This window comes from Parasteatoda tepidariorum, chromosome 1, assembly GCF_982258835.1.
Source record: "Parasteatoda tepidariorum strain Cologne lab strain chromosome 1, Ptep-v5.0, whole genome shotgun sequence".
NCBI lineage: Eukaryota > Metazoa > Arthropoda > Arachnida > Araneae > Theridiidae > Parasteatoda > Parasteatoda tepidariorum.
Genome location: NC_141755.1, coordinates 1,156,920 through 1,182,218, shown reverse-complemented (window position 1 = coordinate 1,182,218; position 25,299 = coordinate 1,156,920). Strand labels below are relative to the sequence as shown.

General features: G+C 26.9%; 2 protein-coding genes across 2 annotated transcripts in view; one reads left to right on the top strand and one right to left on the bottom strand.

Annotated features, from left to right (window-relative positions):
- The window catches only part of RPA2 (Replication protein A2), a 32,366-nt gene extending 7,468 nt beyond the window's left edge, over positions 1 to 24,898 (bottom strand). Inside the window, exons 1-6 of the mRNA XM_043046532.3 lie at positions 24,600 to 24,898; positions 14,350 to 14,453; positions 13,399 to 13,500; positions 11,412 to 11,528; positions 4,794 to 4,985; positions 1,929 to 2,039 (exon numbers count right to left, since the gene is read on the bottom strand). Of these exons, the coding sequence (XP_042902466.1) occupies positions 1,929 to 2,039; positions 4,794 to 4,985; positions 11,412 to 11,528; positions 13,399 to 13,500; positions 14,350 to 14,453; positions 24,600 to 24,615 (642 nt within the window). The 5' untranslated portion in view covers positions 24,616 to 24,898. The remainder of the gene's footprint in view (positions 1 to 1,928; positions 2,040 to 4,793; positions 4,986 to 11,411; positions 11,529 to 13,398; positions 13,501 to 14,349; positions 14,454 to 24,599) is intronic.
- Positions 24,847 to 25,299, top strand: part of LOC107438832 (adenosine 5'-monophosphoramidase HINT3) — a 51,229-nt gene continuing 50,776 nt past the window's right edge. Inside the window, exon 1 of the mRNA XM_016051212.5 lies at positions 24,847 to 25,037. Within this exon, the coding sequence (XP_015906698.2) occupies positions 24,870 to 25,037 (168 nt within the window). The 5' untranslated portion in view covers positions 24,847 to 24,869. The remainder of the gene's footprint in view (positions 25,038 to 25,299) is intronic.

The window sequence follows — 25,299 nt, the reverse complement described above, 5'->3', positions numbered from 1 at the left end:
AAGTATTTAAATATATATACATATCCAAAAATTTGACAAAAAAAGTGCTATTTTTAAACTTGTAAACCATGTGATTATAAATCCCGTAATTAATTATGAAATTGAATGAATATATGAATATAAATCACACACATGATTTTAAATTGAGAGAATATGAATCCCGATTTGAGGCTTTTAAATCACGTGAATATGAAACTCTATATTGAATTAAAAAAATACGAAAATACAAATCATGATGAGTAATTTTTAGATCACGTAAGTACGAATCACGATGCATAATTTTTTAATCGCGCGAATACGAATCCCAATGTCTAATTTTTAAAGCACGTATAAACAAGAAAATAGATGTTTGATATTACAACCGCAAAAACGAATCACGACATAGGATTTTAAACTCGCGTGCATACGAAAAGCTACATAGGGTTTCAAAAGCGAGTAAATTCAAATCGCGATATTGGATTTTTAAATCTCGTAAATAAGAATCGCAATGTACGGTATTTAAATCGCCTGAAAAAGAATCGCAACACTCAACTTTTAAATCAGGTAAATACGAAAATCGATGTTTGATAATAAAATCATGATTTTAAGAATGTATAAATACAAAACACAATATTGGATTTTTAAATCTAATAAATAAGAATCATAATGTACGATATTTAAATAGCGTAAATAAGAATCACAATGCACAACTTTTAAATCAAATAAATTCAAAAATCAAAAATTGATATTAAAATCGCGTGAATAAGAATCGAGATATTTGCTCAGTCTGGACTTAGGATTTCTAAAAGGCTTGTTTGTATTGTTAACATTATGTTCAGACATTATAAATAAAAATTTACAAGATTAATTAAATAAGCAAATAAATATTTTCAACGCAAATCCACCTCTATTTCTTTTTTCTTCTTTTTGTTTTCACGCCGGAAACAGGAAGCAGCGACGTCTGAATTACGAAAATACGTGCTATCCAGCTGACGGATAAAAATATGGAAAACCTTATTTTCTGTGCGTAAAATCGGAGAAAATAGCTAAACTAAGTAAAAATGCGGATGGGTTAGCAGCTAGGACGTAGCTTGAACTTTTTTATTATCTTTGAAAATCGCAAAGAAATATAATTATTTTATTTCAATGACTGAATTTTCACAAAAAAAAGAAAGAAAGAAAAAAAAAAGGATGATTTTTAGAGAAACTTCAAAGGGAGGAATGAGGACTTCCAAGACTTTCGCTTTGCGGAAAATTAAATTCACCATAAAATATTTTAACTTCTGTAAAAAAAATAACTGCCGAAATCAGCGGGAAAAATCTGAAAAAAAAAAAAAGCGGAAATCCGCGGAAGAATCACATCTCTGTAACTTGCTAAATTAAAGCATGTTTAGATTTTGAACAATGCATTAAAGATGTTTTTTTAAATTAATTACAGTGGGAAAAATATAAAACAAAATAGAATATTAATAATTATCATTCCTGTCCTTTTTTTTTTTAAAAAAAGCATATAAAATAAAAAATTACATTTAATACCTTTCTTATCAAGGAAATTTTATAAATTGGAAAAACTAATTTTTACAAAAAAAAAAGAAAAAAAAACTTTATAAACAACTGAGCCCAAATAAGAATTGTGAATACATTTCAGACAAATAAATACTGAGAAATAATAAGGTAACCAAATAAATAAAAAGAATATACAAAAAAAAAAAAAAATGATTGAAAAACATGATAATTTAAACATTAAATTATCATGTAAAACATTAAATAATAAAACATTTAAATTCCATTTTTTATATTCATAGACACTTAGTGTAGTGCAATCGAAAAACTAAAAATTACTAATTTTTGTTTAAAAGTTTTCTGACTCTGAACATCAGTGAAAAAGTAAAAGGGAAAATATTTGGTTATTATTGAAAAGTTAGTCTAAAAAATATATCTATACAAACCAATTGTTGGGGTTTAGTTAGTTTTCTAGAATCATTTGAAGCAAATGTATCAGTTGAAGAAGCTGTCATTCCAGGATTCATCATAGTAGATGCATTAAAGCCTCCTGAACTCTATATTTAGAAGAAATTTTCAGTTTTAAAATTACAAAATGAATCTTACTTGTATAAAATAAGAAACTTATTTGGTTCATGAACAAAATTTTACTTCAAATCTTTTGGTCCAATTTTTGCAACAAATTCGCTAATCATATTAAGAAATGACAAAAGCTATTTTAAAACCAGTTTTCTTTATAAAACTTTTGAATGTAAGCCATTATTACATTATTACAATTTTATAAAGAAAATGAGAACCAAACTATTTATTAATGAATGAGAACCAAAAAACCAAATATAATATAAATGAGAACCAAACTATTAATTTTTTGCAAATTTTGCCATATTTTTGAAACCATCAAAGCAAATCAGAAACTTTTTGAGCAGAATTATAAAACTCGTTCAGTATTCAAAATTAATTTCAAACAAAAGTTTTTTTAATAATAATTTAATATTTCTTTATTATTTAGTTTAAAATTACTTGAAAAACTTCTAAACTGAAACATAAAATAATTTATATACTTTTCGAGACCAGGCAATTTTGAAAAACAGCATGCAAATTTAAACAAAACTAGTCACAGTTCTTGAGAAATAAAATTTAAATAAATAAATTAAAAAACTTATTGAACTTTTATTTCTCAGAAACTATTTAACTGATTTTGGTCCAATGTAATATTTCGTTACTTTAAACTACTAAGTTCAGAATATGACAAAAATTCATATACCAACCTTGCTATTCAAATTTTTTTTTATCAAATAATAAATAGTTCTAAAATTTTACTTCTTAAATGGAATTATCTTAGGATAGAAGAGTTCAGGGTTACCAATCAATTTCAGAAAAAAAAATTCCCTGACTTTTCCAGGCATATCAAGAAAATGTAAGTGAAAATGAAGACTATGTTTTACATATAAAGTGAAATATTTCATCAGAAAATTTTAATTTTTTATTTGTTATGTTAAATATTAGATTTTTTCTGCAAATAAAAAAAAAATATCATCAAATAATGATGAAAGCATGAAAGTTTCATAAAAATGTGACATTTTTGCAACAAATATATGTAATAGATGCTAAAATTATTTCACTCGAATCTCAATAGTTGATTAGTGCTATTAACTATTCTGAGACTGATTATTTTCCAGGTATGATATAGGAATTTTCCAGGTTTACGTAAAAAATTGCTATTTTTCCTGACTGCTGCTTTTTAGAGACAAAATAAAATTGCCTGACAATTTCCAGGTTTTCCCTGGGGTGAATAAGTTCTGAATTTGCTTAAGTTGGCTTGTGTGTTATGGCAAAGATACGCAAAAAGTTGATTTACATTGAGGGTCGAAACTTTTATCTGCTCTAACCGTTATAAGCTATTCGGATCACATTCTCCAGGTTGCAGCTATCCCCCCCCCCATGCAATGAAGTTTAAAGTCAAATTTGGTCCCAAAAAAAATTTAAAATTAAATGTATTTATTTTTGTCTCTGATTTTTTATAATAAATTATCATCTGGAATAACTGATTAACATATTTCGCCCCAATCTTTCGCACCATTAATTTTGCATCTTAGTAAGGAAAAAAAGGAACAAAAGATCAATCATGAAGTTTCGAAAAAGTGGCTATTTAATGTATCATGAAATCTCAAGACAGATTTTTGTAATTTTAAAAAACAAAATGTAGTGGAAACTATTGATATTGTTCAGTTACACAGGGTTGCCACTCAAATCTGGAAAAAAAATTCCCTGTGTTTTCCCTGAACTATTATACACAATATATTAAAAGGAAACAACAATTACTGTGCTCTTTTGTGAGCTATATAGGGCTAACTATATTTATCAGTTTTAATTGGTGGGAAAACAGCTGAACATATTTAAATAATGTTATAGTAAGTGAAATAGTTTAGTATAGCTGAAATATCATGGCTAAATATCCCATAGATTACGCTTTGAGTGGGTACCATTTTTTAAAAGACAAAAATAAGAAACAAAATTCCCTGTATTTTCCCAGTTTGCAAGGAAAAAATCAAAATTCCCTGCATTTTCCCTGTTATTGTAGGTGATTTTTAAATTCCCTGTATTTTCCATTTTTTCCCTGTTCTTCATGTAGAGTGGCAACCCTGTTACACATATAAATTGTTACTACTTGCATATTGGAATTCAAAATACAATATTAAGATATTTTTTAACAGCAAAATACCATTTCCTTGCAGTATGTAGATAAATGAAAGTAATTTCTATTGTATCACAGCATGCATTTTTAAATAGTTTGAAAATAAAATTCATTAAATATAAAAGTTTTAGGCATCACCCTCATTCCCTCACGAAACAATAAATATGTCTTTAAAATCAGTAGATAACGTAGCTTATATACTGGTTGAATCTAGTCTGTATCATAGCAAAGAAAGGAAGTCATTGTTTTTAATTGGAGAACAGTGCCTATACATGGCATGTCATTCCATAACTTATTATAAAAGGAATGAAAGTTGATTTTACTTTTGTTAACATTAATATAAATATGTTTTATAAATATTTAGTGTTTGCAAAATGCAACAAAGCCTAATAATTTTTTAATAAAATGGCTTATGGAAGAAATTTATCATTCGTTCCCTTTTCTAACTGCCAGATACAGTTTGGTTTCTGTTATTTTTTATTAAACGAGGTACTTGCAGAAAAAGTCTTTTTCAGAAAATGACCCTCAAACTATAGAATTTTATAGTTATTAAAAAAACTAAAAGCCTAAGTTATACTACTAATCTTACTTATATCATAATCAAAACTCATATCACCTGTTTATCCATAACAGCGATAGCCATAGATGTATGGATTATTTCTGCTATATGCATTGTAATTTCATTAAAGTCGTTCACAGGTTGAATATTGAATGCCAGAATATGTCGCTTTCCTTTCATAGACCTAATAGCCCCCGTCACTCGAGCATAAGCATTTTCATGAATGATATTTACCTTTTTGTTGAGTTCCTGTGATTACAAACAAAGGAAAATTAGGTTATCAAATAAAATCCAAACAAATATATGTTGAAAATGTACAGCTTTTTAAGTTTCAACGAATACGAAAAATAACTAACTAAGCTCAATAAAAATATTAATTCATGGTTATCAAAATAACTATTGTAAAATTGATTTGTAATGTATGTGGGAATGAGGCATAGCGTTCTCACATTTTTACGGAACCAAAGACAACATCAAAACAATCAGAAGATAAAAATAAACACTTTTATTTTCCGGGAAATGACTTTTATTTTCCGGGAAATGAGTCACAAAAGCTGCGTGACTAACTTAAAAATAAATTAAAATTCAAAATAGTACATAACAGAGTAGTAGTAGTTTTGTGGTTTTACAGATACATAAATATACTGGAGAAAATGTGCGATGAATAATTATGACATCAGTATCCTGCAGCCAGTTGCAGTTAATTTCTGGCAGCAGAAAGAATATCAGGATGAGAGGTCGCAGGTTCGGTATTCCGATCCGCCGGTCTGATCCATAGAGTTGAAATAGTAGGTAGAGGAACCAAGTTCGCTTTATTCCTTCCGAAAAGACACGCCACAGATAGCAAGCAAAGAGCTACAATCACATGATGGAAAGAGTGCAATACTTGGCGCAGTATCACAAATGTAGGCGCACAAAATTTTTTAAACAGTTTTATTTCGATATTACCGATGCGCAAATAATCGGAGCATTTGAAAGAGAGAAAAAAAATATTTTCGTTAATCACATTTCTTTAATATTATTGAATAGGTTTTTAAAACATAAGGAGTTTTTTTTCTTAACAAATAATTTTCAATTAAAGTACTGCCTTTATTAAAAAAATTTAAGTAGTTCTCGTCTTTACCCTTAACACTATTCCTTAAAATTTATTCATTATATAAAAATAAAAAATGATATTCTCCATCACTTATATTTATTACTATATTCAGAAAATTTTCTTTTTAAGTGTCTTTATTGCAAAGACCTATTTTAAAAAAAAATTAACAATATATATTGTAATAACTATTATTACATTTAACTATTGTTAATTTTTAAAAAAAAATAATAACTTCGATACAAAAATTTAAATCTACCAGGGCTTAAAATGTGAATTTGAAAATGTTGCCTTTCTTTTTTAATGAAACATAAGTTCGTCTAAAAGATAAATTTTATCTTTACGTTTTAAAAATTTTATCACTGTTAGATAAAACAAATTGTAAAATTAAACAGATTGTCTGAAAAAAGTTTGATGCTTAGAAATAACGTTAATGTTGCAACACTTTTATCATTTTTATTTATGCTCACCAAGAGACTGCTCGAGAGGTAATATTAAATTTCGGGAAAAATAGCTTCGAGGAAAATAAAACCCGTTTTTAGTAGAATAGATTAGTTAGAAAACATATTTTTGATTAAATTTAATCGCGTTTAGAATTTTATTTATATATTGAATACATTAAATTATTTATACAATAAAGATTATTTACATTATTAATTTAGATTTTGACTTCTTTTTTTCCTGACACTTAAAATAGATATTTTCAAAAATAAACTGCTGTTGCATTTTAACTTAATACTCAACAATTTGTCTAAATATGAAATAAAATATTTATTCTAATATAAAAGTTTTCAGCTCCGAATAGAGAAAAATAAAAGATTAAAAGCATTAAACTAATAAAAGAAAATAATAAAAGAGTTTAATTAGAAATTTTGCTTTGTATTTCATGTACAATCTAATTCCATAAATTACAAGGAAAGTTGAATTGTACACACAAAGAGACTAGTAGAAAAGCTTTCGAAATTTAAACAAAAAATACTTAAATAAAAGAGAAAGCAATTAGAATTTTTACTTTGTACTAAATGTAGATTGAAACTAATGACGAACTTATAATTAAAATATCTTACTTTCATTTGAGATAAAAATTGCAATTTATGCAACTTTTTATGAGGTAAATTTATGCAACTATTATATGTCAATGTATATTTAATAATTTTTAAACAGAAAACCAGTGACTTAAAAAGTAACAGTTAAAAACATTTTATTTTACAAATAAAAAAACCATAATCATTTTATGGACATTAAGAAAATTACAATGCACCTCCATAAAAAATGTAATTTTCTTAAAAATAGTAAGCACATTTAAAACTATATCTTTTAGCCAGCTGCAAATTAAATATATACAATCTATACAAAGGTAAAAACAGTTGAAATTTTACAAGAAAGGTTCACGATGTTAAATCTTTACACCACAGCCAGCCGTTAGCCTTGGCCTTCTGAACAGTTTATTCCATACCAATCCATCACATGCGCTAATTTACTGCACTAATTTACTCCTATACAACTTAGCCACTTCTATGTTATGTTTTCTAAATTTGTTGCACTAAATCAACCTAATTCTACACTTTAATATACTAGTAAAATAAAGTATTTCCAATATAGCACCTATTTTTAAATAAAAAGAAGATAAACAAGTACTTAATGATTATATTAAATATACCTTAATTCATTTTCTAAATAGTACATAATTTGTATTCCTTTTATGTATAGTAACAGAATTAAACAATTTTAATAAAAATTAACACTAAGACTACAGTACACTATTTTATATTTAAATACTAAAAATATTTCATAGTATTTAATTATTCATCAAACATATAAGAATATACAAATAATTTGTTTTTTAAGCATTCCTATGTAACTTAAAAAGCACAACTTCTTATGTACCATATTTTTTATTTAAATATATATATTTAAAGGAAACATTTTAGAACAAGATAAATATTGGGTTTTAGTATCAGAGTTTACAAAATCTTCAGAATATACAGAAATGATATCGACTTTTAAAGAGAACTAAAACAAAACCGAAAGTTTAAGCAACTGTTCCTTGGCGCTAAAGTATCTCGCCAAGGAAGCCAACAAAGCTTTGCAGCTATTTCAGCTAAAAATAGAGTATATATTGAAATATACTAAAACATTATAAGTTTAAAGTTTAAGAAACAATAAAAACTTATGTTAAATGCAAAAAAAGTGAGCAAAAACGAGCGTAATTGATTATTAAAGCAAATAAAACATGATTATCAGAGCATTAATGAGTATCGGAAAAATTTTAAAATCAATTTTAAAATAGAAAAAGTGAAAAAAAATGTCGCCATTTCTTGTAAAAAGTTATCGGAGAGTCCCTAGAAAACTTCTCCGTTCAGCAAAATGCTCAGTACTTTTGTACCATTCTTATTTCTGAATTAAAAAGACAGACAGTTAATTGCATCAGACGATCGCAATGCTAAACGAATTTACGAGAATCGAAGCGGTCTCAGTGAACGACAAGTTTGGGCTACAGTCACGTGACTTTATCTTGTCCACGGGTCGGGGGTTATGCTACTCTCTCTACCCAGTATTTCAACTCTATGGTCTGATCTAGCGAACTCTACATGTAAAAAGTGAATTTGCCCATTAAAATAGAAAAAACAAATTTATATAAATTAAAAATTTACAAATCAGACATCTCCTGGAAAGCATCAAGGCATCATCAAATTTATATTTTAAACTTAATTTTTTAACCTAACATTCAACACACTTCTTTTTCAACAAGGATACTGTTGTTTTTCAACAGGGAAAGTTCACATACTTTCTCAAAGCATCCTTAAAAAAGCATATTATATGCCCTCATGTTAAAACATGATCATAGAATTTTTTAAAATATTTTTTACATAAATTTATATTGATTTCTCAAGCATACAATACAGTATAAAGTAGGGGTGCACAACCTGCGGCCCGCGGGCCAAATGCGGCCCTTCGACTACTGAAGTGCGGCCCGCGAGAGCATCTAAGCACAATAAAATTTTTTTAAAAAATGTCAATTTTCAATCGCACTTTTAAGTCATCACGTTTTTAACGCACTTTCTTTAAGCCGATTTTATCGTAAATATAAATGATTTTTTTAAACGGTTATTTCCGCTTTTCTACGTGATTTCGAAAATCCCGAATTTTTATTACGACGCGAGTTTCAGATCGCTAATTTAAATAATCACTTTTTGTGCACTTTATTTGTGACGATTTCATCTTAAATCTAATTGATTTTTTTATCCTTTTTTTGCAATTCTTTATTTTTTTTCCACAATTTTTTCGGCAGTTATTGCTATGTGTTCCCACGCATTATAAAAAATTCCAATTGTTCTATTACGACATACAAGTTTTAAATCATGCATTTGACACGCTTTATTCCTGCTGAGTTCAGCATAAATATATTTTTTCCCAATTATTTCTATACTTTTCCACATTTTGACGATCCCGTTATTTAACTATGATGGTTATTACGACACGTGATTGTTAATCGCGCAATTAAATAATCCCTTTTTGATACCGTATTTGGGTACAGTTCCATCGTAAATCCTAGTTATTTTTCCTTCGTTTTTATTTTCGCAACGAATATGATTTGGCCGAATGTGGTAATGAATTGTGATTTGATCAAAAACCAAATATTCGGCAAAAAAAAGAAGAAAAAATCGACTGAACGCCGTACACTTGGGGCCAAATAGCAAAATCTTTTAGCAGCATAGCAACACTGAAACTAAAATTTCAATGCTCGGAATAATATTTCCTGAAAAAACTTATTCATAAATTAACTCTAAAAAATAAGGCCAATCAAGAACGTTTTTGAAAATGTCGAAAAGCGAAACAGAGAACATAAAAATCAATTTTACTTTTTGAAAAAAATTTTTAAAGCTGAACATCTCAGTTTTTCAATCACCAGAAAAAGCCAAGAAAAAAAAATTAAGTCAACAGAAATGCTATTAAAAATTACTACGTTATAATGAAAACGTCTAAAAAAAGTTTTTTTTTTATTTAAAAAAAAATAAAAAGATAGAAAAAACGTTCTTAATTTTTTTAAATGAAAATCTTATGCCGAAAATCTAAATTTAAAATTTTCTCATTGCCATAATTTTAGAAGAAAATAAATTTTATTAGTAACTTTATTTTTAAAAAAAATGCTGAGTCATAATAAAAATGCCTAAAAAAAGAAAAACAGGAAAAAAAAATTTTTTTTCTTAGTTCCTGAAACAAAACTTTAATACTGAAAATTACACTTTTCTATGTAACTAGTCATTTATATTAAAGTACAGGGAAAGAGTGATAATAAATTAATAGTATGAGACGTTCTGTTAAAATGCTGGGTTATAATAAAAACAGCAAAAAATGGAAAAAAATCCTTCTCAATTCTCAAAGTATCGAAAAAATGACAAAATTGACTTGTCTGATTATAATTTTAAAAAAAATAAAATTATATCTATAAAAATTCAAAAATAAAAAAAACTTGGAAAAATACATTTCTAAAAAATATTCTGCCGAATATTTGACTGATCATTCAACCAACTGAATTTTTCACAGAAGGGCCAAATACTCGTTACATCCCTCTCTAATTTAAATGCAATGTTATTGCAACTTGAGAAATTCATAAAATGACGAAAAACGTGAATTTTTAAACTGGTTACTGTTTGTAGTTTAGATTTAAATTTTTTGTTGCTTAAGTGATCTTTTTCGATAAAAAAAAAAAAGGAAAATGTTTACGATATAAAAAAATCTAATAATTAATAAAATAAAATAATAAAGTACATTACAAAATAAACATTGAATTTTATTTTGAACTATCACAGTTTTGTTTTTATTTTAGGCTTTTGTTTAAAACCTATAAATTTTCTTCAATTAAAATATTTAATTTGCATTTGTATTACTTAATTATGACTAAACTTTCATTCCTACTTACTGACATCTTACTGACATCATTCTGTGGGCATTTGCAGTTTTTATTTATTTATTAGAATTTAATTCTAAAATGAATTTTCGTATTGCATGATATGATAAAAAAAATATTTATTTTCTTCAATGTTTATTTATTTTGATAAATCTATTGTTCATATGATAAAAATAGCAAGTTTTTTATTTTTGAATGAATTCTAATAATGGATCACTACTAAGTTATTGATGTTACTAAGTGTATTGATAAAAAAATGGAACGCTAATGTTTAAATAAACATTATTACATTTGTCATTAACATGTCTAAATACATGTGCGGCCCTTCGTTAGCCAACCTGCTGTGCAAGTGGCCCTTCACTCAAAATGTTGTGCACCCCTAGTATAAAGTCACATAAATTAATTGGATCAATATTAATAGACATCTTTTTTAAAGTAAAATTAAATGACATGCACTGCGTAATTTTAAAGTTATAAATGATAATAATGCCAAGAAAATAAGCTTAATATTTTGCTAAAATCAATTTCAGGTTTAAGTAAATATATAATAAAGTAAGTTAAATATATAATAAAATTTAAGCTGAATTACATAGTCATATACAGTATACTGGTAACAAAATTATAAAAAAAAAAATAGATTTTTGAAGAAATAGAGAAAAATTATTCTTACATCACTTTCTCCAATCCACATTTGAACTTCAATGGGTGAGCCTGTGCAATCATCTATTACATAGGTCACTTTTGTAGCTTGTACATCGACACTCTGAACTAGGCCGACTAAAATGACCTGGAATCGAAATTACACCAGTTGAATTACCTGGTCTAAGAATATTTTTTAAAGCATTCAAAAATTTATAGTGTCTTCAAAATCCAAATAAAGCATATTGGAAAGAAGTTGAATTTAACTTTACAAGGTTTCGATACATCGGAATTTAGGATTTTAATTATAAGAAGAATTTATGCAGAGGCAACTTAGAAATGAGGGAAGTTCAAAATAAAAACATTACTTAGTAACTGCTCTAATACAAAATTAAAGTTTCTAAACCTAGTTTTAAGTCTATCAAAGTATTTGAAGGTGACAGTAAACTAGTTGTATTCAGCACAATTTGTCTAGACTTCATATTTCCCAAACCTCATGAATAGAAGTAAAAAACGTAAAAGTGACAACACAGTGGGCATATACTACTATATCATTCTATAATGAAAGTTTTAAATTTTTTTTTTTTTTGATACTTCAAATGAAAATGCTGATATAAAATAAATAAAATGTAAGTACTGATACTGTAGAATGTAAGCATCAATAACAATTGATACTATGAGAAAAAAAAAATTCTTGAGGGGAAAAAAATGGAAGATTTTATATTAAACATTGAAGAGATTTAGTGCTATTTATTAAAGTCTTTGTCGTCATATAAAATTATGCTTCACTTGCAGATAATTTTTTTATAACTGCTGTGAATTTGCAACAGATACTCATGACAGTTAGGACAAATTTAGTCTATCTATAGTCGGTGCTCTCTATGCTTATTCTGAAAATGGCACAAAACATCAATATAGAGCAATACAATAGTTTTGTGAAAAATGAAAAGTATTTATGGTCCAATTAATACTTAACCGTTTGAGTCAGGGGGCATAGAAAAAATACTGTCCAAGAATCCCAAGCAATGCAACAGTGCTTGTTTAATTTTATGTCGAGAGATACCAAGCAGCGCTTCTTGTATTTGATAGGTAACACGTCCTTTTCTCATTACTCCATCACATTTATTGCAGTTTGCAAAGTATTCTTACTTTTTTCTTATTGTTAGTAATTATGTGTTTCAAAATTATTAGACTAAGCGATGCAAAAAGTAAGTAAAAAATGTACCTAGATTTACTGTTTAACTTTTTTAAATTTGGTCAATCCCCTAAAAGGTATAATGAATCGAAAGGAAAATCTATGAGCATAATCACAAATTCATGTGATCATATTATTGACGACAACATTGTTCTTGTAAAGTACAAAAGACAACGCATTTTGAATACTTCATAGAATAGTGATAAATATGAAAAAAATAAAAAAATATTTTGTAATGTATTATTACATTATTAAAAAATTATTCTACCTATTGTAGAACTGTACTATTTACATTAAAAGCAGCTGTGTGCTGTACTTGCTTTAATAAATCTCAATGTGCGTGCGACTACAACAATAGGTAAAGCATCGTCAGTTGTCCACATGTTCAAAATGTTTTCTCGACGTAAAATCTCAATGGCGCGATCACGCTGCTTGACACTAAAACCGTTAAAAACTTACTTTAATGTTGCATCATTGGTAGTCACAAAAATTTGCAAATATTGATAAAATGGCAGTGATTTTGATAATTTTAAACGAGGTGAAAAAAATTTGCCATATTGGCAATTTTTAAATTTTTTTAATAACTTTAGCTCAGATAATTCCTCAAGGGAAGATAGCATAGTTTTAAATTAAAGCTTTGTTTTAAGTTAAGGTTGCTTTAAGGCACTTAAACTATGACTTTTTTAATTTTTTTGATGAAAGTTTCAAAAAACCATGTCAACTGAAATACTTACTTATAATACACATTGTCATAATTGCGAGCTACTAAAATAAATATTTTTAAGTACAAAACAAATAAATAAAATATGAATAATAGCCTTACAATATTTGCACTTAAACTGCCAATTTTTAAATTTTCATCAGTTTCTGACATCAAGTGGATTTGAGCTATTGTACAAGGCACAACATTAGAAAGTCTGCTGGCCTAAATGAAAAAAAAAGAGAGAAATAAATGATGATAAATATTTCAAAGTTATTTTTTTTAAAAGAGAAATGCAAAATTTAAGAAAATAAGATATGGATTTAGAAAATTGCAAAATCACTAAAGGACTTTTAATTTAAAGTAATTTTCTTTATACAATGTTTTTTAATTAGTATATTAACTTGATACAATTGCGCTAAGTATTTTTTAAACAGTGTAAGAAACTAATTCACATTAAAAAATATAAATAAAAGGAGGAAAGGCCACTTGAATAATACTACAGGTCAAATAATATAAGAATATGCCTACTTATGGAAGCAGAACTACAATGACAAGTATAGCACTGCAGATTCATTTTAGCCTAGCAGGCAAAATTAGACGTTTTTTTTAAAGTTAGTTTTCGCAGATAAAAAATTAGGGAAACTAAAAAATTCTCTTCTCTTTTAACAGCTTGTTTTTCATCAAGACAATTTTGAGATGCTGCATAATGTTAGCCTTCTTCCCTAATTTTCTACAAATCGCTGTACTTAGCGATACAGCGCTTTAAAGAAATTTTTACGTATGCGCTGAGAAGCACAAATAGTGTTATCGGGAGCTATGCGAAATCTATTATGTGTGCATAATATGAGAAAGCAGAAAATTCGGAAGATCAATTCTGAAATGACTCGCTTCTTTACTTCAATTTTAGCTATTATATCATTTCATTTGTGCATCCCTTATTTTTACTTTACTAAAATAAAGTGGAATTGAAGACTCGAGTGCTTTTTCTTTGTTTCTTCATGAATAATAAAGAGCACCCACTTTCATGTAGTAAAATTTCTATCATTTTAAATATAACAAATCAATAAAAACCTTTTTCTTTTCAGTTCCACTGGGAGAAGCAGCAACAGAAGTATTCAAAAATCCACCTCCGGCTGATTGGTCAAATCTGCTTTTACCAAAGCCACCACCGTCATCTAAATGCAACATAAATTTTACAAAATTGAATGCTCAATTATTATTAAATGAGGCAAGGCATATCAAACCCTGCCAAATCTACAAAGAAATGAAAAGTGAAATCTACAAAGAAAGAAGAAAGGAAACCCATTAAAATAAATCTGAAAAAAATTATTTCACTTTTAATTTTGTTTTTACTGTATATTCATTAGATAGAAAGGAATTATATCAAATATTAGATGCTTATTCTCTATAGGAATGAATGGCGAAATGTAAGCAATTAAGACTCTCACAGTGCAATTAAAATGTAAAAGAGTATAAAAAAAAAGAAAGTGAATAAAACCATCGAAACTAAAAGAATTTATTAAAAATAAAATGAATCACAACTTATACAAAAATAGATCAACTTCGACAGGGGTAAAAAAAAAAAAAAAAAAACGGAAACATTTCCTATAATAACACATTTTTTTTAAACTTTCTAAAAAAAATACAAAAAGAATTATTTTATAATTCAGAAGTGTTTAGATAAATTTCATATACTTATCAATGAATTTTCAAGCTTTTAGAGGTTTGAGTGACTGACATGGAAAATCGTGTTTTAGAACAATCTATGCCAAAAAATGTAGTCAAAAATTTGTAACTTGTAACAATTATTTTGGTTATTATAAGAAATAATTACACAAATTTCGTAAACCTACCTTAAATATTTATAAAGATATGGACATTTTTATAAAAAACTAATTTCTTTGTCTTACACATTTTTTTTTAAGCTTTAAAAATATTAAATTAAATAAAACAAAATCTTTGGAGCAATTTGAAATTCATAACAAAATGACTGTTTTAAACTTTGAAATTCGCTTAAAACTGAGCAAGATAGGAGTTATTAAAGTAGTTATTGAGTAGTAGTATTGCGTAGGGAAAAAAAGTATTTATTGTCGGTCCCACATACCTTTAAAAGCTTTAAACTTCAATGATAAATATGAGAAATCGCATAATCTGAAGTTCAAAAATTATTTTTGAAGTATTTCTTGAGAAATATGAAGAAAAAAAAAATAGAATAGTATAGAAACAATATTCATACTTAGTAGTAAGTTCATAACAACAATTCACGAAATGTTTAACCAGAAAATGCGTTTTCGATATTGCCATTCAATATCTTTTTAGTCTGACAGCAATCCATCTAATATCGTGTCAAGACCTTAATATCATAAACTATATTTAAAAATTTTTTTTTTTTAAAGTTGGGATCTATTTATTAGTACTATAATTTTTAACACCACAATGTTCAAGAAAAAGCCTCAACTATTTTAAGGAAAGATACATTGTGAATTAAGTCAAAAATTCTAATTTATTTAAGCATTCATCTAGTGTGAAACTTCTAAAAACACTTAAAATTCCGAACACAAATGTGTAATCAAAAATTAGGATGAATTAAAAAAGAGAGGAGGTAGGGGAAAAAAATGAGATTCATTATGAAATAGATGCTTCAACAAAAAAAAATTTGAAAATCAAAAATGCTGTGAAGATTATGGGAAACCTCAAAGAGCGACTAGCGGAACAAAGAAACCATACAGGAAGTTCTACTGTACATAGCAGGGCAGCTACATGAATTCTGGGAGTATACAACTATTCGAACACGTTACGAAAATAAATAGGCCGCAAAAAAATTTCATTATCAATATAAGAACCAGCTGCGAAGAGAAACACTTCGAAATTTCACAATATCGGAAGTTCAGTTTTCCAGACTTCGCAAAAATAGCCCGCGTTTTTGCAATAACGTAACAACCGGAAGTTTTAAAAGCGAAAATTAAATAACAAGCTAGTCACTTAACTTCTTTGTGATATACTCGGTGGGGAGGTCACAAAAAATAAATAATTAAATGAATAAAATGAATTAAAAACTGGGACAACAGTGAATCACCGCAAGTCAGCGTAGAAAAAGTGAAAGGAATCATAAATCTCGAACTGTCCATCAAGGGAACATTTGATGGCCCGATTCTGACAACAATGCTCTCTGTTTCAGTTGAAGTGGAACGAAGTTTTCAAGAATTACTGCTTAAAATCAGAATAAAAAAAATACTGAAATGAAACGTTAATCCCTAATTGAATAAAGTAGAATCGAAGTTCCAGAGAAAAAAAGATTGTAACAATTTATCCGCAAGTTTACTTAATCGTTTGTATGGAAGTTTTAACTCAGAGCATAAGTCTAAACGTTTTTTATAAATTTTATACTAATTCTTTAGGAGCAACAACGAAAATAAAGACAGATTTCCAAAATTTAAAGTAGTCGATCAAATAGGGTGGCGAAAATGGGTTGAACCAACGGTAACCTACGAACTATAATGTAAACTGAATGCAAATATAGTGTCAACTTGAGGTTTAAAGTTGAACATAAGTTAAATCGCTATTTAAAATAAATATTAGTTAATATAGAAAAGTTTGAATTCAAGATAAGAAAGTTTGAATTTTGAAAATAAGAGGGATAGGGAATTATTAAAAACGGTATATAATTAAAATTTATACAGTACAAAACGTAATTATTACGCATTATGTGCTAGACAAGTGGTTCCCGATAGGCGTTCCGTGGAAAAGTGATTCCAAGAGGCCATTTTTATTTTAACCAATAATGATTTTTGAAACCAGTTTGTATCCAATCAATGATCCATAATTTGTTTATATTTTCGATTGGGTTATTTTTATGATTTATGCTAAATGCGAATAGAATTTTTATTATTTTTATTTTTAAATTAATTACAAAAGGATATGCATATATAATTTGCTTAAGCATTTATCATCCAACTTTTCAATTTACAATAAATTAATTCAAAAATAGAGAATTATGTGTTTGATTTCTTTGATAATCGTTCTCTCAGTTTATAACAGTTTTTTTTTCGTAAAATTTATACTGTACAGAGTAGTATAAGGGGCAAACGAATACAAAATCAGGAGCCATTCCAAACCTGTGGATTCAAGGGTATAACACATTAACCTAATTCTTAGAATGTTATTCATAAAACAAGAAGAAAAAAAATTGATTCGTCACATTTTATTTAATGTTATAACCGGCTTTGAACAACCGAACTACTTTTTGAGTTAATGACAAGGAATGTTAAAAGTCGAATCCTTGTCATTTTGAACCCAACCCAGAAGATAAAGAATCCTAAGATAATTGGAGAATCCACTCACGGCCTGTCAACTATTGAGGATATTTTTATGCCAGCACTGGATGGGTGCCGACTGGAAATAATATTTTTTTTTTTAAATTAAATTTTGAGCAAATATGAATTGATTTCTTACTTTTTTATTGATTGTTTAACATAGTTATAACAATAATGTAAAAATTTTGATTTAAAAAAAAAAGAGAAGAAAATAATTTTTGAATTCCACGAAACCAAGAATCACAATTGAGAAACCACCACAAATAAATATTTGCTGTCCGGAGCAAATTTGGCATCTCTGTGACTTACAAAAAATATTACCGTTTGTTTAAATGAGTTAATAATTTTTTAATCAATCGATCCCTGGGGCGGAATTTTTTCAGGCTTTCTGCGGCAAAACTCCCTAGCACTAATATTTTTCTGCAAGATACTTTCAATAATAACAAAGATGTATGTTACTAATTTAAGTTAACAAAAACGCTGTGTTTGCAATATATATATATATAATTTTCTTAATTGAATAAGTAATATTTTTTTATTCTAATATTATGGGCGATATTCTTGCATTTTGTTGGAGTGGGAATGCACCAATTATTTCCTTTACCGCATTTTGAAAATCAACACCACATTAAAAAAATATTAAATATCAAGAAATCTGTGGATCTGTTACTGAAAAACAGACCGACGACGAAATCAAAAACTAGGACTCTTGAGAAAGAGTTACTCAAATGTATGCTTCGTTTCAAGATTTGATTGTTGTAAGAAACAATATCGTAAGAAAAACTATCGGATTTTAAAAACTATGCGGAAATCAAAGCAGGATGCGTAGCCAAATTTTACAATAAAAAATAAGCACCTTTTAAGCACTCAAAAAATATTAGGCAGGGGTGGCAACTTTTTGACAATTTTATTTTATATTATAACCGTCGTTGAACGGTCGATCCATTTTTTTTTTTTTTTTTTTTTGGTTTACAACGAGTAATGTTAAACTCCGTAGCCTTGTAATTTTGAACCTAATCCAGAACACAATGGAACTCCAGGACCAAGTATTGGGATAAATTACTGTCAGAAGTCCAAATTTTGGTGTAGAAAATATTAAATAATTATAAAGAAAAATGAGTCAAATTTCAATTTATCCAATCCCTTAATTTGTTTAATTATTAAAAAAAATATAAAAACAATTATTTTATAAAAAAAAAACACTTAACATTCATCACTCATCTTATTTTGTATATGTAAAGTCAGTTTTCAGTTACCATTTTAACTCATCTTTCCCCCAAAGTCAGCGATTATAAAAAAATAGTTTTAAAGCCCTCAGTACTCCAAGTCCATTTTACAGTTTTGTATGAATAAAACCGAAAATGAAACTGTTTCGATCGATGCTCAGCTGTATAGACTAGAATGTTGACCTAAAAAACTATTAATAAAATAACAAGTAATAAGAAATTTATTCTAATAATTGGAATAAATATTGATGGTAACTTAATTAAAAACTTGAATTGAATATTTAAAAAATTAACAACTGTTTTAAACAAACATTTATGTTTTTTGAAAATTGTAATTATATTACTTATCAGACAATATACTGTATTTATGATTTATTAGAAATATTCATGCACATATAACCAGGAGAGCAGAAAATTTTCAGTCCCCAAATATTTCCTCAGAACAAAGTTTTTTTTTTGATCAAAATTTCCCTAAAATTAAATTTTTTTTCTCTAAGTAACAAGAACATTTTTAAAAGATTTTTGGAAAGTAAAGTTTATGTAAGAAAAGAAATTTATTTGATTTTACACAATTCTTGAATAAATTCGTATTCCTTAAATTAAAGGTATCACTCATTAACTTAAGGAATTCAAACTAATAAATACACAAACTGACATTTCACGCTTTTCAATAGAAAAAAATTTGCAAAGTGGTACATTTTTTAATAATAAAAAAATTTGTAGGAATTATTTCAGACTGTAAAATTTCCTTTAGTTGCCTGAAGTGTCCTCAAAACCTCATTCACTTGATAAGATATATTCTGCTAACCTGCATATAAGTAATAATAACAAACATTAAGAGTAAAAAAAAAAAATTTTTAAAAATAAGTTGCACAATTATAGTAGTATATAATGCAAGTATTGTGTAAGTAAGTAATGTAATAAAATGTCTCCAATGTTAATAAAAAAAACTTGCCCAGGTTTCTGACAGTTTTTATCTGATTTTAGCAATTTTTGATACTTTTCCACAGGCTTTTGATGTGCCAAGTCTAAAACCAATTTTTGACATCAAAATCGCAATCCTGGAATTAGGCTATGCGCACCAATAAAAAAATTTTCTTCTTCATATCATTGAAAGTTTTTCATTAATACATTAACAAAATGCAAAATAATATCCTAAGACTTTGCATGATCATGGTAAAATAACTTGTTTCTGACAAAGAATTCTTTTCTTGATTATATTAGTCACCATAAAATCAATTTATACACGATATTAAAGATATTCAATATTAAGTGGCTCAATCTATTTTTAAATTAATAATTACTTTATTTAATTATGTAAAAAAATTAATTCAAAATTATAACATTGTTACCCTACATCAGTGATTCTCAACCACTGTGCCGCGGCACTTTTGTGTGCCACCAAATTCTTAAAATGTGCAGCCAAATATTAGAAATGATGCGATAAAAATTATAATGCTTTTTTTTTATTACGAGTAAAGCTTAAATTAAAGAAAAGTTTACATATATATATAATATTATATATGCATACATATATATATGGGTCATTCTCACAAAAACAGTCATTTTCATGTCCCCAGTATATTTTATGTTTGTTTTACAACTTACGAAAAAGAAAATTTCAGGGAAAGTGTCCTTCAGAATGCAAGCTAACAAAAGAATAAAAATAAAATTATCAATTTTATTTTTTATTAATTTTAGGTAATAAAAATATGCCAATATGTCATTCCCTCACTTGTCCCCACTGCTGCTTTAAAAAAAGAAAAAAATTGTTTCTGAAATAAAAATTTTTTTTTTACAAATTTGTGTTTTTTATTTGAGAATATTGAAATATAGAATTCAGAAAATAAATTTTAAATTTAATTTCTGATTAAAATATTAACACAGCACTATTTTAAACTTTGTCCCCAGTGTTTCGCGTCATTCCCTCACAACAATGTTCTTATCACCTGCAATCATCTTAGAATAAAAATATTTTAATAAAAACTTCAGAAGTTAACAAGTGGCATCATAGAACAAAATTGCAGTATGTTTCCATCTTCAACTTAAAGAAGCTTTGCAGTGGAATAAATTTGAATGAATCAAACCAGGTAAAACTTTTTACATTTGTCATTCCCTCATGTCGTTTTTTAGAGTAAAATAAAATAAAACTTCATTGAGAAAGTGGATAATTATATGTTGCTTTCTTGTATGAATATAATTGTATGTGATTGACTTCAGAAATTAATAAAGCCTAACTGTTATTTTTAAATTTTATTGAATTCGTCATTCCCTCACTAGTGCATAAAGTGAGGGAATGACGCTGAAGTGAGGGAATGATTCAAGATGAGTATATTATAAAAATTTTTTTTGTTCAATCGTGCCAGCCAATTTTATTTCCCAAACCTGTAAAAACTATTAAATATATAAGACTAAATTATAATAAATATTAGATATACTTAGTATGTTATCATTTTCAAACTTTAGGTAGATGTAACTTAGATAAAAACATGTATTAAAATAAAATATCATTCCCTCACTATTAGTGTCAGTCCCTCACTTTTTAAATAGTGAAAATAATTAATTTACTTATTAATTAATTTGAAAAATAAATTAATAAATTGATTTATTAAACTAATTAATTTATTTATTAAATTAATTAATTAATTAATTATAAATTAATAATTATAAATTAATTATTTAAAAAATTAATTAATTTAAATATTAAGTATAATTTATAGGATATATATTTTCTTCATAATGCCATTACATATTTCTATTAATATAGAAAGTTTCAGAGCTTTTTATTCACTTTACTTTTTTGGGATTTTATGAACTGAAAAATGACAGTTTTCGTGAGAATGACCCATATATACTTTTCATAATTTTTTCCGGCTTTAACCGATTGCACACCTTTGTCGACGATTGTATTGTCTTTAAATTGTCTCAAGCAATTAAAAAAAAATTTAAATAAGTAGAGAGTTTAATGACTATTAAAATTATTAATTAACAAAAGAAAGAAAACTAAATCTTAACCTTCAAACGGAAATAAAAACTAATCATTAAAGTAAGCTATTCAATTAATAGTTTTAAAGGAAATTAACAAAGAATAACTAACAAAAAAAAACTAACAGTTTACAACTATAGAAAATAAGTTAACAATTAATAACTAGCAAAAAAAAAAAAAATAACTGTTACTAATTAAAAATGAGTCGAGAGAAATAATTAATCTCTTAATAAACATGCTTTTGTAGTACATATTATTTTATTTCACGTTCAAAATGATCATCACAAACTATTTCACACAGTGTATTATAGGTAAGTAAACAACATTTAAACTAATTCTTCACATTGTGTGCCGTCAAATTTCGAAATCGTTAAAAGTGCGCCGCCACAAAAAAAGGTTGAGAATCACTGCCCTCCATTCTCAATATACTTAACAAATCTTGAGATAATTGAATTTTTTTTAAAATTTCAATTACATTGAAATAAAATAATTAATAATTTTAAAATTAATTACTTATTGCTTGACTTTCTGGCATGGGGTAATACTTCTAAAATACTTGTTTTCTTTCACAATTTATTGCAGGTCACCCAAACCTCTGAGAGCTTTAAATCTTATCGTTAAGTAAGGAAAATTGCATCTCCAAAGTTACAAAGTAATCCTTTAAATATTTCTTGTGAAATTTTTAAAAAAAAATGTCAATAACTGAAAAGGTCTCTTTTGTTATTGTAGGGTTATGTGTACATATATACAAACACATACATACACATATAGTAGTTTTGAATAATTGAATATATTACTCTGCTAAAAACTTGTAAATCACATCAAAAACAGAATGAAATAAGTATAAAATTTCAAGTGTTTATAAATGCAAAGGAATTTTGACAAAAAAAGTAAAACTTCTTCCTATGTTTTTAATTTTTAATAATGCAAGAAGAGTTAGCATCTATATAGATATTTAATCAAAGAAATATGTAACCCACTGGCCTCCGAAAGAACACAATTATTATCAAACAGACAAATGTTAAAAAAATATTGAATTTACACCACAGCCTGGAGTTTAATTATGTTAAAGATTTCAGAAATGAATAATGCATTAATACCTCTGTCAGAAATTTTCTCTAATTTGGTAACTTTGAATCTCATATAATATGAGAGTAATTTAATTACTCTAAAATGTACAAACAAATTTTAGTTATTAATTCAGAACATTCTTAAAATAGAAGTTAATATTATAAAATAAAAAAACTACTAACTCTATGCCTTAAAACCAAATATGGATAAACTGATTATTGTTCTATATTAGATATGCTCTGAAATGTGCTACTGGACAGAATGCCTCATAAATTTTTCTTCATTATAACCAGTTAAAGTGTTTTACAAATAAACTAACATTGTTGTTTCTGCTTATTGGTGGACATCCTTTTACAAATTTGCTAACTTGAAAATTATTTTAAAGAACAAAACCTATTATAAATGCAAAACTAAATGAGTTGTGCCAGAAAGCCTTTTTTTTTTATTTATATATAAATTGTGATTGCAAAGTAAAACAGATTTAAGTATAAATTGTCATAATATCAGAGCTCATTCTAGGCAGAAAAAAGGGCAGGGTGCATAAGTCTAAAAAAAGGGCATTATTATTCTAAAAAGGCAGTAATTTCTTTCTATGGGCTTTACACGTTCTATTAAAAATCATTGCCAATTAGTAAAAGGATTTTTTTTTTTTACTTTACTAAAAGTAGCAAGGCAATCATATTAATCACTAATTTTTATAAATAAATTAACATATATATCGAGTTAATGAGCTAATTAGCTTAGTAATTTATTAAAAATGCATGCATATATTAATAAAATAATAAATGTATGTATTTAAGTGTCTGTAGTTATGATTTAATAATTAATATGATCAATAATAATTATAATTTAATGAGAGGGGAAGTAACTGCAAACTTTCAAAGACAAGTGCAACAAGATGGCTATTTTTCCTTTCCTATATAATTCTATGTATTGACAGCAATGACAAACTAAATAAAAAAAAGTTGAAAATAACAGAAGTGAAAGAAATCCATTGCAGAGTTTGGAGGGGGGGGGAAATAAAGAAGGGTTGAGGAAAAAAAGGGTATGGAGTCTACTACATCAGGGCACTAATTTATTTCAGGGGCAACATAGCAAAAAATATTAGATTCAAAACCCATACTATATAATTGGATTTTTGAAAGCCTGTAATTAATTTCCCATAGCAAGCTTGGTTTAATTGCTTAAGAAAGTTAATTAAAAATAATTTCAGTGCAAAGACAAATAAATAATTGAGAGGAACAAGCTGGTTTAAGACTTATAAGTTCCTTGTTTTTCAATTAATTAATTTACTTAAATTAATGACAGCTTCAGATAATATAATATTTAAATAACAACAGCATAACAATAAAATAGCACAGCTGAATTTTACTTATATGATCAAATAAAAAAACATATAAATATTCATCTGAAAACTTTTAAGTTACATTAAGAGATATTTTAAACTGGAAGTTAAGCAAAACAGAGAAATAGGGTTATAATTTAAGAATGAGATTTTTACATCTTGTACTTATTCATTCAGAATCTATAGTATCGCTTCACAAAAAATATTCAAAAAAATTGAACAGAAATTTTTATTGAAACGAAGCCAAAAGTTTTCAAATTTAAGAACAGAAATATGAAAAAGATAAAGTTTGCTGTTTTGGCGCAAAATACTACAATGACAAGTCTACATGATAGAACGTGAAAAAAGTAGCTATATTTACCAAGATTTTATAAACTTACCCATCGCGTTCCACATATTAATGTTCACTAAAAAGACTGTAAAAACTTATAACTAACTGTCAAACACTAATTGTGTATATATTTAACAATATCGAAAATCAAACTGTGTTTACTTGCACATGTAAACAATACAGACGGAAGAAATAAAGGCCTTCGAATGGCGGGCTATGAACAACCAATCAGAGTCGGAGAGAGGCGTTGCCTAAATTAAATTCTTAAAGTTGTGGCTAAAATATTGTTATATTTCATTCGAGTGGTTCAAAGTGAGTTATGCGGAAGCTGTCGTTGTCTCCAATCTCTCTGCAACAAAATACAGCAGATTTTTATTATAATCCATTTGGAACTTTGTTAGAAGAAAATGTAATCGAACGGTGGAATTGCTGCGTATTTTGTAAAATCGCTCACGGAAAAGACCCGGATACTGATTTGTTATATAAGGTTAGTTTAATTTCACTTAATCACTATTTAGCTCTTGGGAATTTAAGTTAGTTAAATTTCTAAAATATTCTCAACAATATATTTACATCATACTTCTACTGACTTTATTGGTGTGGTTGATTAGATTAGAGCTCAAATGCAAGGTATACCACAATGACTAACCTTAATGTGTTGTTTTAAAAAAAAATTTCCGAAAATGAAATCTAAATTTTTTTTTTTTTTTTAAATTGGCGGCTCCAAAATTATTACTTGCAATATAGGC